The 13,354-nt window shown below is 39.6% G+C and overlaps 1 protein-coding gene across 3 annotated transcripts; it reads right to left on the reverse strand.

Annotated features, from left to right (window-relative positions):
• Positions 1-623: 623 nt before the first annotated feature.
• rnf44 (ring finger protein 44) lies at positions 624-11,008 on the reverse strand. Of its 3 annotated transcripts, none has more exons than XM_041048422.1 (11): positions 10,788-11,008; positions 6,489-6,682; positions 5,700-5,922; positions 5,268-5,435; positions 4,612-4,785; positions 4,327-4,488; positions 3,907-4,022; positions 3,567-3,654; positions 2,931-3,052; positions 2,735-2,834; positions 624-2,635 (listed from the first exon to the last, which is right to left on the reverse strand). In XM_041048422.1, exons 2-11 carry the CDS (start codon positions 6,593-6,595, stop codon positions 2,573-2,575), a joined length of 1,323 nt encoding a protein of 440 aa, XP_040904356.1. In that variant the 5' UTR covers positions 6,596-6,682; positions 10,788-11,008; the 3' UTR covers positions 624-2,572. The 3 variants fall into 3 exon arrangements, with proteins under 3 accessions (XP_040904356.1, XP_040904357.1, XP_040904355.1); XM_041048423.1 differs by lacking the exon at positions 10,788-11,008 and adding an exon at positions 8,656-9,082 and having other exon boundaries at positions 5,316-5,435; XM_041048421.1 differs by lacking the exon at positions 10,788-11,008 and adding an exon at positions 8,656-9,082.
• Between the last annotated feature and the right edge of the window lie 2,346 nt (positions 11,009-13,354).

Here is a 13,354-nt window from a genome sequence, read left to right on the forward strand (position 1 = left end):
CCCCACCAGATTTTTGAGATATCCTCCACTATAACACACTTGTTTTAACTTTGTTTTTTTTTAAAAGTCATGCAAACACCTCTGAAGTAGATTTGGAAGTGAGTTAGGTAGGATAGTGTGCGCCGTTTAGAAACGGGATCACGACCGCTATGTCTCAACATATGGTTTGAGTACAAGAACAAAAGTCAAACAGGTTTGAATAATATACTTGTAATGAGTTGCAGTGTACATTGCCTCTTTTCAGTGAATATTAATAACATATTTACTGATCTTTTTTTCTTGCATGCCTGTCTTTAAATGATGTAATATCTACTATTTCAGACAAAACAGAATATTATAATTGATTACATTAAATTATTTATGGTCTGAGGAAAACGACCAAACTAAATTCATTTATACCCTTTTCATGGCATCCGTTCCATTTGAAATGGACTGTTCTCCTTTATTTTCTATATACCGAGAGGCCCTGAGTGATTTTTTTTAACTTACAATATATGCCAGCGAATAGATATGTACACATAGGTTAATTCTCAGAGCTGTGGGTTTAACTCATTAAATGGCTTCTTTTTTTTTCTCTTGAAGGTGGCACACATGTCAAAGACTCACATTCACTTAAGAAACAAAAGTAAAGAAAAAGGCAAGATCCCTTTACACATAAAAGCAAAGGTTACAACTGCCTGTTAGTGCTTACTGGGGCAGTTAAGAGACAAGAGTGAATTCAAAGCAAAAGTTCATTTGTTGCTCTTCTCCCTCCCACCCCAAATATATCCTGTTTTTTGTTTTTTTGTTTTTTTGAAGTGTGAACACAAGCAGGGAACTAGAAGTCTAACAGTGTTTCTACACTACTGAACACTCCAGCTCTGTGTCATTTGAAGGCTGTCTCCATCACTGTGGGATGCAGACAGCTGGTGTAACGTGAAGTGTCACCAGTGACTTCTACAAGGGTTTTCAACATTCTTCTGTCTTCAAACGTTTATCTAAAAGCATTCACACTTAAGCTATACATACAGTTGCTCTTTTACAACACCATTACCATGGCCTAAGACAATGACCTGACCAAGTTACCAGAATATAACACATACCATACACAAACATTGTTAGTGCTCCAACTGTTTCCTTCAATGCATTTTCTCTAGAAGATAAAACCAATAAATAAACCTTTTTTTTTTTTTTAAAAACGGCATACTTTTAAAACAAGTGGAAATGACAAAGTATTTTCAGGATTAGTAATAGGTTTGTGCTTGTCAAGGTCATAAGAAGGCAGATCTGAAATCTTGAACAGTAGGCTATATCTGTATATTGGATTTGGCTCACAAACAAAGAAATAAAAAGCCCCGTCTTCCTAAAAGGGCAAGAAAATGTTCATTTAAAACTCGCCACTCACTGCACATATTGCTTTCTGCACAGGCCTCCAGAGGTCTATGGCATCAGCATAGCCTTCGGACAAGGACTCCCATCCTTATACGCAGTCGGGGTGGAACCACATGCTAGTCTTCCCTCATGGCGCTCTCTGAATAAGCAAGCAGTTCTTTTAGTATGCTTCTTTGTCTCTTCTTTTTCTTAAAATTTGATAATTTTGGTGGCAATGCTTGATTAAAATATTGCTAGTCTGAATCAACAGTTCATGCAAATCCTAGCATGCTGCCCTGTATCCAGTGGTTACACAATGCATTGGGTCTGTGAACAGGACAAACATACACACACAATATGCACACACGCGTACACACTTGCCAGAGGAACAATGCTGACGTGGAGGGTGGATGTAGCACTTGTGCAGTTATGTCAGATGACGCAGTCCATTAATCCATTGACTGCTTTTGTACAGATCTGTGTTCCAGAGTGGATTATCTGGGGTAGGAGATACCTCACAGTTGCATGTCCCATAACCTCAGGCTTAGCAGAATCTGCATTTAACCACAGCAAGTCACACTTTCACAATAGCACTGGCAAAATCTAAAACAAGTAAGGGGTAAAACTGTTGAAATTATCAATACATTATTGCAGAACATACATTATTAACAAGTCACTTTAGCCCAACACCTACACAAACATGCATCTATGATGGTCAGGCGTCGCCTCCAAACACAGATACCCATGTTGAAGTATTCCTATTTTTCTTCTGCTAATTGCACAAGGTGTCCAGTCTATGATCCTCCAGGCTCCCCGACTCACCTCTTCCTATGCAGGACGCCCACTATTCGTGAACACCACAACCAAATCCATTAAAGAAAAATGAAACCCTGTAAACAAAAGCAGCAAATAATGCATTGTAGGGAAAATCTTTGGAATCTGCAACAAGGGGGCAGAGAAAGAACTGGCTGGCGATCCCAGAACTCTGGCTATAGGCTGCAATAGGCAGTGGGTTTCATGAGACTCAGACCATGAAGCACAGCAGAGGTACAACAGGCTCCAGAAACAATCCTGGATTGCTTATTATTTAGGAATGGGGCAGGAGTAGTGGGTTGGTAAGCTATATTTACTGGAGGACGCAGGTTAGGTGGCAGGTGTCCCCAGCTTTGGGACAGACTCTGGTGTGTGTGCAGCTTTCCAGTTCAGCACTCAGAGACAGTTCTCACTCCACCTCCCGGTGTACGTCCGAGGCATCAGCTCGGCAGATAGGACAAGTGCGATTGGTCTGGAAGTAAAAGCACAAACAACATTAGGTGTATATAAAAAAAAAAAATACACTATATATATATTAAGATTTGTTGTGTTAAAACTGGCATCAACTTACCTTTAACCATTTATCCACACACTTTGCGTGGAATTCGTGGTTACAAGGTAATACCCGAAGTAGCTGCCTACACTCAAAGTCACTAAAGCACACAACACACCTGAGAGAAAGACAGGAAAAAATAGCCAGCATGTAGTTATATATATTTAGTCTGTATTTAAGTGCTTTGTTTTAAAAAGGTGAGGAAGTGACTTACAGCGTTTGTTCAGATAGATGATTCTCTGAGTTGAATCTGTAGGACGGAAGTTGCTCTATATCTGCTTTTGTGAGTCCACGTGGTTTCGCTTCACCCAACCTCTCAGCCAGATTCAGTAATGCCTACAAACACAGAGAGAGGAGAGATAATATTGATTATATTCGGACTCTATATCACAAACCTGACCTGCTCCACAAAGGCGTCAAATAATTTTTGTCATGCCTTTAACCTTGGAGAGATAACCTTCCCTTAAAAGATGCCGCTTTCAGAATTTCGAATGAGATTTAAAAAACTTTATTGTACACATGAATCTAGGGATGCACCGATCCACATTTTTTCACTTCCGATCCAAACACAATACCTGAATTTGGATATCTGCCAATACCAATACTATTCCAATACCAGAGCTCTGTTTGCTTTGATATTATTATTATCATTATTGTTAATTTTACATTATGCTGTAATAAATCTTCTCCACAGGCAAGTATGCTATGTACGAATGTATGCACGTATGTCCCAAAAGGCAACTTTAGGTAAGTATAAGGTCAGAAAAACAGGAAATTCTGTTAACAGTCAATATTTATTAAATTCAAGACAGATGCCCATAAAGGGTATCAGTCTTGAATTAACATTAACCTCATAGTTCTCCATCTCCACATCATCAACATCCAGGTCTAGACTGATGGCTGGGCCCACTGCTGTAGGAGGCACAGGAAGCATTGACCTGAGCAGAGATAAAGAGAGACATTACCTGTTGAGCAAACTTTCACTGTGGCCATAAACAGCACCTCTTCTGCAAATACCAGCAATGAGTGGTAAGTACAGTTATTCTCTGTTCCTGTCACTTGGTCCTTCCATTCGTTTTTGAATAGCAGAGATACTGTAATGTTGTCTTACCTGCCATTTTACATTAAATAACTGTGTGACTGAGACTTTTATACTTCATAAACAAGGTGCTTGTATGGGAGGTACTCACAGGAAGTAAGGAAGGAAGCCTGGGTAGTAAGATGGAGGGGGTGGAGGAGGGGGGAGAGGTTGCTGCAACCGATATCTCTGACCGTTCACTCGCCGGGGCAACATGTGGGGATATGGCTGCAGGGGAACCACACACAGATTAATTAAATCATGTAAAACACAAGTGAATGTGAATGACATGACAATTGTTCTGGTAGCAAGTAGTGTACATGATAACAATTTCAAAGTCAGTACATATAATGTAGATCTAAGTATAAGATACAAGTCTTGAATGTAAAAATGAGAAAACAGGTGGCTGCTTTGGAGTTGTTGCAATGACCGAGTGGATGGAGCAACCCATTGAGAAAACTAAAAAGAGTTTTAAGTGCAGTCAATTTCCCTGCGAAATAAAGGTCCAAGAATGCTAGAGAGGCTGTCTTACCACTCCAAAGGGAAGCTCCTGATGCAGAGGCTCTTGAGGAAGATACTGCAGGGGCAGAGAAGGAGGCAGCGCTGGTGGGTGATGAGACGGAGGGTAGGAGAAGGTCCCTAATGGGTGCTGGTCCCCTCTTAGGTCAACTTCATTTTCTACCCTCTGTAGAGGCTGAAAGCAGAAAAACAATGCTCAAAATCTGTTTTCAACAAATTAGTTAAACTAGTGATTACATTGTACACATGCCGTACTATGCTTCCATTGATAAACATGTGCAGACCGTCGACTACTCACCATGCGTGGGTGCTGAGGCTGTAAAGGGACAAACTGGCTCAGAGGAGTAAGGTGCGGCGGCTGGTGGGGGGGTACAGATGGGGTTGGGTGCAATACAAAATGTTCGCTGGAAATCAGGGGTGGAAAGGCTTGATAAGACACTGGCATATGCTGCATCGTACATGCCTGTATGAGCTGAGGAGAGGAAAAAAAACACAAGAGGGGAAATACATTTAATTAAGTCCATTTTACTTCTGGGTTTTCATTTATATCAACAATCCAACTCAACACGTTGAAGCAGCCTCCACCTAACCAAAGTAAATTAGCTCCATATTTTTTACAGTCAAGCAGCTATAATGAAAGCATGTTGTAAGCGTGTAGTGAACAGAGGCGATGCATTACATAAAACAAAAGAGCTGAGAGTACTGCCACAACACCACGCTAGATATTATTATGAAATTTGTGTTTCCACAAATAAACTAAATGCACAACAGAATCATATTTTGTGGCTTAACTGTTGCTGCTAATAGCTGTGCCAACATCAAGACTATGTTACAAATCCTGCATAGTAACAGCAGCAGCTTATTTGTTAGTCATGAACAGTGACAGATTGCATGGCTGGTATGGTGTGCTACATGGATGCCACTGACATTTGGGCTCTTCCTTTTCAAACTCACAGGAGGAGGAAGGCAGCAGAGCAGAGAGAGCTGTCCGCTGAACATTACCGAGCATGCTGGGAGCTGCTGAGTGTTGCACCCTGGGAGGGGCTGCCCGGTGTGGATGGGAAATCCATGGGTCGTCACCGTCGTAACAGTGTATGATATTGGAACTGATCCCTGGTGCATCTTTTAAGAAAAGAAGTGGGGAATATGTATGATATTGGAACTGATCCTTGGTGCATCTTTAAGAAATGAAGGGAGACAGGCTTCTGCCTAAGACAGAAGCCTGTCTGCCAAAAAGAACCCATTATATATACACAACGACACCACAGCCTGAGTGTTTTATATTAAAGCTACACATTACTACTACATTTGGTCAGGCAAGACAGTAAATCATATTCAGAAAATGTTATAACTTCTTCACCCACCAGGTTGTTCAGGTTCTTTTACCTGGTCATGTAGATCCACCATGATGGGGCTCTGCTGGGGCAGGTGAGCAGCAGGGTGAAGCATGCGTGGTGGTGTGCTGGTGTGGCTGTATTGTCTGGACTCATCTAAAGGAACCTGTTGGTGATGCTGGGAGAAAAGCAGATGATGGAAGTTCTCATCCTGGACCAGAGAAGTGTGCAGTACAGGTCTGTCTCGTCTCCCCCACTGGCGTCTCACTGGTGGGCTGTAAGATAATATATAGATATATATAAAAAAATAATCATTGCCACAGACAGTTCAATACATTAGCCCTATAAACCCTCTAAACTTATCAGGTAAACGGACAATATTTTGCTTCCTCAAAATGAGCACTCAATTGCTAGTCTATGTGCATAGGAGTGTGTTTGAATAATTAGATTTTTGGTGTTCAAAGAAGGGACCACACAAAAAAGACAAGCCAGTTTAGCCATTCAACACAGTAAATGAATTAGAGCCACAACACTGGTTTACTGGTATAGTTTTTCCACCTAAAACTAAATGAAAATGTATCAATATGAGCATACGTCACAAAATGTAGTAATATTTTTCCTTTGACATTTTACATATCTTGTGTGTCTCTTACTTAATTGGTTACAGGTACACATTCCTTTTCTTATCTGAATACAGGTAAGGGTAAGGTAAGGCAACACCAGTCGCACACACAGCTGACATTTGGTTTACGTGTTGAAAGTATCCTGATTTTAACTGTTAGATACAACAAAATAAATAGTGAAAACAATGTCTTAAGGAAAGATGGGGCAGAGATTTTACTTTCTCCTGAGATGCACTGGGGCGTTGCAGGGCTCTCCAAGGAACCTCCTCGGGTTTAAGGGGGCTGTTGGTGGCAGCCTATTTACTGCTATTTCCCATGGTCGCATTGGTGACGTCGTGCAGACGAGTCACGCTCTGGGGAGAGGAAACCGTAGAGTGGAGGCACTTGTATGTTGCCTCTGATTGTCTTAAACCTGCAAAAAAAAAAAAAAAACACAACAAATGGACAAGTCTTGCTTTTTATGCTCAAGAGCTCGTTATATCTTTCATTTGTCAACTTAGCGCACAGTCTAGTCATTACAGAATATAAGGTTAAAAAAAAACACAATAAAACAGTTTTCCAATAGGAGGTTTTCAATACCACACAAGTGAAATGCACACAGTGCCATTCACATTTTAACACCCTGTATCAACATTAGATTTTCAGATACAGATCATACCACACACCCCCGTGAGAATATATATGATGTTGTAAAATATGATTATATAATTGCATATTAATAAAATAAGGGCTGGACAAGCAGTCCAGTTAAATTGCTGGTTCACTCAGGACCACTCACGGTACTGGGATCCCCACTTTTATGGTAACTCTCTCTATTTTGCGATCTCAGTTAAATCTCAAGAGATCCAAATTTAAATCAGTTGTAAATCAGCTTCTGAATATAAGGAACAGAGAAAATGTTTACGACCTCATATTTTACTGAAGCAGAAACTAAGCATGTGGGCACCTGTTTTTGCTCATGGAATTTTACATTCATTGAATCATACATTTCACTGCCACATTTCCATTTCACTGACCTTATTCAGGCTCCTTATAGTCTATCGTAAATGGCCTAGATTTCAAACCCTGCACTTTGGCACATCCTTCAGCAAAACCTCTCCATATTTGTATGGTGGTTGTTGTTAGCATTGTCGAAGTGAATTAACATACAGTTGGTCTTTGTTGTTACAGTTGGTAATTGTTAGTTGTTAAATTAGTTAACATTAGTTGTTAAATTTCACAATGTTTATATTCTCTGTTTATATTTCTTTAATGTTTATCATTTCTCTAATGTCTATATTTATATTTCTCTAATGTTTATATTTATATTTCTCTAATGTTTATAGCTTAAAACTGGGACCTGAGTACCAATTTCGTACCATAACATGCAAATGTCCTGGTATGACAATAAAGTTCCTTGATCCCTTGTCTGCAAGACCAGTTCACTCCCATTTCTAGATGCCTTTAGACAGTGTAAAAATAAAATACTCTAAATACTCCTGTGAATAATGTTCAATTCTACATCGACTTTTTATCTCTAGTGAGGGGACATCTGCCTCCCATGACGACTACTGGGTGTTTCCCCCAAATATTTGTCTTGTAAATTTGTGTTTTATTAAAGGAAAGTACACTAGAGAAGGACCATACAGGTTCAAAACACACAAAACATGACACGATGTTGTCTGCTACAGGTGCCAAATTTTAAGGATTAAGATTTGGGCCATTGATGAACAAAAGAGTCTAAAACGCATCTGTTAAGTTACACGTTTTCCGCAGTTACATCTTTAATTTTTAGGGTATTAAAAGACTTTGCCTTTACATGTGTTGAGCTTAACCAAATGACTAAAATATAGTGTATTCGTAAGTGTTACAGTAGCAGTGCAATTAATATGGTATATTCGGGGACGGAATAAATAGGGGTCGCTGTAGCCTGCCTGAACAAAAACATGGGAAGCCATGTGCTCAAAAGACAAAGCAACAACAAAAGATGTGCTAGGCAAGCGGACCTCTCGCTGCCATGCAGTTTGGGAGGCCACTGTACCGTAACACCGTTTCTCACAGGTATCACAGAAAAAGCTGCATACATCGCTGCGGAAATGTGCAATATTATCGTTATGGCAGCCGCCGTTTCCTCACTGCCAGGGCAAATTCGACGTCCCCTGTTGAAGGGGAGCTGCTAACTTTAGCCAAGCTAGGCTAAGGCTTTGTCCAAACATAGCAGGGGCTCAGCTGCAGATGACCAGCAGGCTTTTTTAGCCTTCATGTAAATATATGTTTAGGACATCCGCTCAGTGATCACTGTGTATTCTCTCCATGTAGCTAACATGTTAAACCACAGACAGAGACCAGCATTGTACGGACACGTTTAGCAATGTGAGTTGGCCAACAACACAGCCCACATCTTACTTTCTTAGCTAGTTTGCTTGCACGGCGAGGAGGGGAGATGGCAGGTGTTTCAGTCTCCGAAACGTCGAGTCCCATCAAGTTATCCTTGCATGTGACCGCCTTTAACCGACCACCATCACCCAGTAGAAACTGCCGTTAACTGACTATCAATCGACTGCGTTTTCCTCCGACAGATTTTTGACAATGTCCCTGACGGAGGTGCTATTAGCTTGCTAACGCTAAACCAGCTAACACAGCGCTTCCAACTGCTGCACAAGGAAATCCGTTTCCTCCAGAAACCACGAAACGTCCCGTCCGTTAATGGCAGCGTTTACCTGAGCACGAGATACTGTTAAACGTGTGAAACGACAACATTAGCGAAACAACGACAGAAAACATTCCTTGGCGCGTGTATGTTCCTTGAAATGCATTGTTATGACGAAACCACGCCCCCTTTTCTGAGCGGCCAATCGGCGCGCAGCAAACACAGACAGCAGACATCCAGACAGTCTTAGCCACAATCTATCAAAACGTAGTTTATAAACAATAAGCTCCCTGAGAGGTTACAGGGTCACCAAAACTACTGAAAAACATTACTCAACTAAACATCCTTAACCCTGACGGTATCCCAACGACAGAATGAATAAGAAAACTCTGGCCTTATGTTTTTCTGTTCTTACCACCTATATTAAGATAGGCTTTATTAAGAGATTAACATAAGCTTTATTTGTCACATGCACAATTATACATAGTACAATGTACAGTGAAATGTGTTTTTTGTACCTGCACCATTTATGAGAAAATATTATAGACAGATAGTGTTTTCTTAAATATTAGTCACCAGAGGAGGAAAGTAAGTAGGTACATTACTACTACATTAATACTACTACTTAAGTAGTATACTGAAGTACAATTTTCAAGAACCTTTACTTAAGTCTTTGCATTTATTCTACTTTATATCTCTAGTTTTCTATGTTCCTGGGGGAAATATTGACCTTTTCACTGCATTAATTAAGCAGCTTGTCATTTTTCACGTGAAGATTTTAAATGCTAAATCATTTTATAATATATATTGTTATAGATGGAACTATGCAGACATAAAGCAGTTAAAATGATACCTCCACCTCAAAATGTATAAAGTACTGCATACTTATTAGTGACACTGTAATTATGATCCAGTAATATTAAGTAACACTCACTGGAACCATTCTGTACAATGAGTACTTTAACTTTTGAAATTCCAAGTGCCTATTGTTGATACTTCTGTACTTTCATTCAAGTAAATATTATAAGTAAGCATTTTGAAAGCACATGTGACGTAGTGTTTTTATAATGTGGTATTACTACTGGTGCACACAGGTCATACTCTTCACAAATAAAGAAACGGGTCTAATATTTAACGATCTGAGCATTATTGACCTGAAATGTTTGGGAATTTCCAAACTACAGCATCTCTCTTGGGGCACCCCATCAAAAAACAAAAACATTAGTGATCAATTTCAACCAAAAGCAAAATTGCATTTTACTTCATTAGATTCAGCACACATACCATAAGTGTTTATTTGTAGAACACTGCTTTACTGTAGGTCTGTAACTATGTGGCCTACAGTCTTGTTTTGACTCTCACTGGAGGCCAGTGTTCTACTGTAGACTGCCCAGCCGGTTATGTAATATTGCACTTGCATGATCAAGTGAGAAACATCCTCAAACAGCTATTCTACGAAATTCTTCATTTAGGTCTTTGCAGGACAGTGAATGCAGCTGCAAAAGATGTGATGTGATGCAGCACTTGAGAATTATCAAGCTTTATTAGGCCTATCAGGCCCAGTTTGTCCAGTAAGAGTTAATAAATAATGTCTTCGTCTGTTCTGACTGCTTCACTGCGAAGCTTTGAAGCGCATTTAGTCTTTTGAATGGATCCAAAAGTAAGCACCAAAATGAAAAGCTGAGTAAGGAGAGGAGCAGGGGTATGCAACACAGACTAAATGTAAACATTACAACATCGCACTCGGTTTCAGCAAAACAAGGAGGGGCTGGAGGTTGAGCAGGATGACAGCCCTAATAACCCGTCTAACCATCTCCCGTAAACACGCACTGTAAATCTCCAAAATTCAACCGAGACGAAGCAATAACAAGAGGAGCAGTGTAGTTACCTGATTGTTAATATGCAAACATCTGATCACTGATATTTTCCTTGTAATGTTCACATCTCGTTAGGCTAAGTGCGGCATCCTATGGTCAGCTGTTCCCGTGTGGAACATTCCGTGGATTTCACCACTGCTGCAAAAAGGTGCTAAACATTAGACTCTGGTATTATCACCGCATTCTGTCTAAATATTGCGCGGGTTTGTGGATTTGCAACCCACGAGATTACTTCCGTGATCGCCGCTTTTTGGTTTTGGAAATGGTAATCCAGCCCCACGGTTGTTTTGGGTTTCTGCAGTTCCCTGTTACACCCCCATTTCTGCGTATTTCCAGAGCAGAGAGCATACGCTGTGCTGCCATTTTTACCGTAATGGACAGAAAAGAAGCGTGTCGGTCTGACTCCAAAGTCCAGGGTCGCCTATGAAAAGCGTTTTTATTTGTATCCTGGGGAGCATACTTCGTTCTTAAAACCACTGTTAAAAGTGGTCACACAATGTTAAATACTCTGTCACTACAAAAGGTCATGCATTCATTTTTTTTTTTTTTTTTTACTAAAGTAACAGACGCCGTACCAGCAACATTTACTTAAAACATTAAAGATAAAATCATGTTGTGGGTGGTCGAAGTACAGCCAATTTTACCTATTTTAACCCATATCATATTTTCTGATCACATTTGATGACTCTTCCTTTCATACATAAATTCCTTTATTTTCCACACCTGCTATAGATGAAGAGACATAAGTGAAGTTCACTCAGTAAAGTTTAAAGGATTATTCTTGTGTTTTTGTGTGTGTGTTTTTAATTATTATGTGGTGACTTAATTTAATGATAAATGTCCTCACAAGAGGTTAACCTAACTATTTAACCCTAAAAAGCCAAAAAGATAAACCTTAATCCTAAGGAAGTGAATAACACAACACCTCAGTAGCTTGTTATAGTTCCTCCATAAAGAAAACAAGAGCAACACTTTGAATACTGGAAGGAAAACACATAAAGAGTCCAAAAGAAAGGGGGAAAAAGAGAAAAAGAAAAATATTTTTAAAAGGAAACAAAAATACAACTTCAGCCCAAAAAAGGAGGGGTGCTAGATTTTAAAAAATGAAATCATGAAATCAGACACAGTAACTATCAACACTTGTGTGAGACTTTCCAACATGCTGACTGGAACAAGTTAACCGTTATCTTATTAATTAATTAATTAATCTTATAATTTATTTATTTATTATTAATCTTATCAAACCATTATCATTAATAATTGCACTCTGATTACATTATTCTGTCATTCTCATCACAAAATTAATTCACAAGCCAGCGGGCATCATTGCTTATCAGGATGTATTTTACCATCTTGTTTACATGGAAAGACAACACCCTGTGATCATTCAGTCATTGACGTTAAGGTTAGGTTTTTTAAATTCTTTGTCCTGAAATTGCTTCGGCAGAGTTTTATTGTGTTCCCACCCTTTTCTGTGGTTGTATTTCCATCACTGGATCAGCGGAGGCATGTTGTGCTCAGTCCTGTAAGTCATAAACCAAAGTCTAATTGGATAAGATTAAGGAACAGGTTTCCCGGATGTCTACATCAATATTTAGAGTGATTAAACTTTGAATCATTTTATCTTTGGTTTTTCCCATTCATAAGTGGCTCAACTAACTAAATGATTTCCCAGTCACAAACAAACCATGATCTCTAGAAGTGAAAAAAGTAAGTCTACTTTTCACCAATCTGACCCACTTTGACATATTGACTCTTCTGACGTTTAACACATTTAGTTTTTTATGCAAAAAAAAAAAGTCATCTAATTCGTACTTTAATTCCCACCCAGTAGGTTGAAGTTACAGGTCATCACAGCATCCTGTAGTATTTCAGCCTACTGATGATCCCCTGACTTTTCCTCTAGGCCAGAGGTGTCCAAACTGTTCCACAAAGGGCCATGTGGCTGCAGGTTTTTGTTCCAACCAACCACCAGCACACCAAACTTGACTCATTTAATCAACTGATCTCAGTCTTCAGACAGTTGATTGGTCAAACTGTGTGCTCTTCATTGGTTGGAACAAAAACCTGCAGCCACACGGCCCTTTGTGGTACAGTTTGGATACCCCTGCTCTAGGCAAATATTAGCTTCACATTTGAGTGAAATATACTGACATCTATTACCACAAAAGCTTGCTCAAACATTCATGTTCCCCTCAGGATGAACTGGAATAACTTTGATGATTCCCCAGTGAGAGGCAAGCACCTTTCAGCTATATTTTTTCTTTTGTTTTACAGCTAAAAGAAACATTTACACAACACATAACATTTACTGTTAGGCTTTCCAATGCTGTTTTCATGTGTCCCCCATTCTACAGAACCTATTTAAAACATTGCAAACGTAAAAATACAGCGGTCAGAGAAAAGAGGTTTAATGTTGTGCTTTTGTTTTGAGGCAAATGGCTGATTATGAATGAAGCCAGTGAGTACAAGAGAAGATAATCCTTTGTGTGTTTCAATTAGAATGGCACGCTAGGGGGGGCTGTTTATTTGGAAGTGCTCATTAGGGGGGTGCATAAGTCTATTCTTTTAGAAAAAG

The sequence above is a fragment of the Toxotes jaculatrix genome, chromosome 10 (genome assembly GCF_017976425.1).
Source record: "Toxotes jaculatrix isolate fToxJac2 chromosome 10, fToxJac2.pri, whole genome shotgun sequence".
Lineage (NCBI taxonomy): Eukaryota > Metazoa > Chordata > Actinopteri > Toxotidae > Toxotes > Toxotes jaculatrix.

What these genes read in the sequence shown, in the direction of transcription:
- rnf44 (XM_041048422.1), bottom strand. Translation starts at nt 6,595, where the DNA reads ATGCGACCATGGGAAATAGCAGTAAATAGGCTGCCACCAACAGCCCCC. An exon ending in AGCCTCAGCACCCACGCATG is followed by an intron (nt 4,489 to 4,611) that starts GTGAGTAGTCGA and finishes TTCTGCTTTCAG; the next exon opens with CCTCTACAGAGGGTAGAAAA. An exon ending in TGGAGATGGAGAACTATGAG is followed by an intron (nt 3,053 to 3,566) that starts GTTAATGTTAAT and finishes CTGTGTTTGTAG; the next exon opens with GCATTACTGAATCTGGCTGA.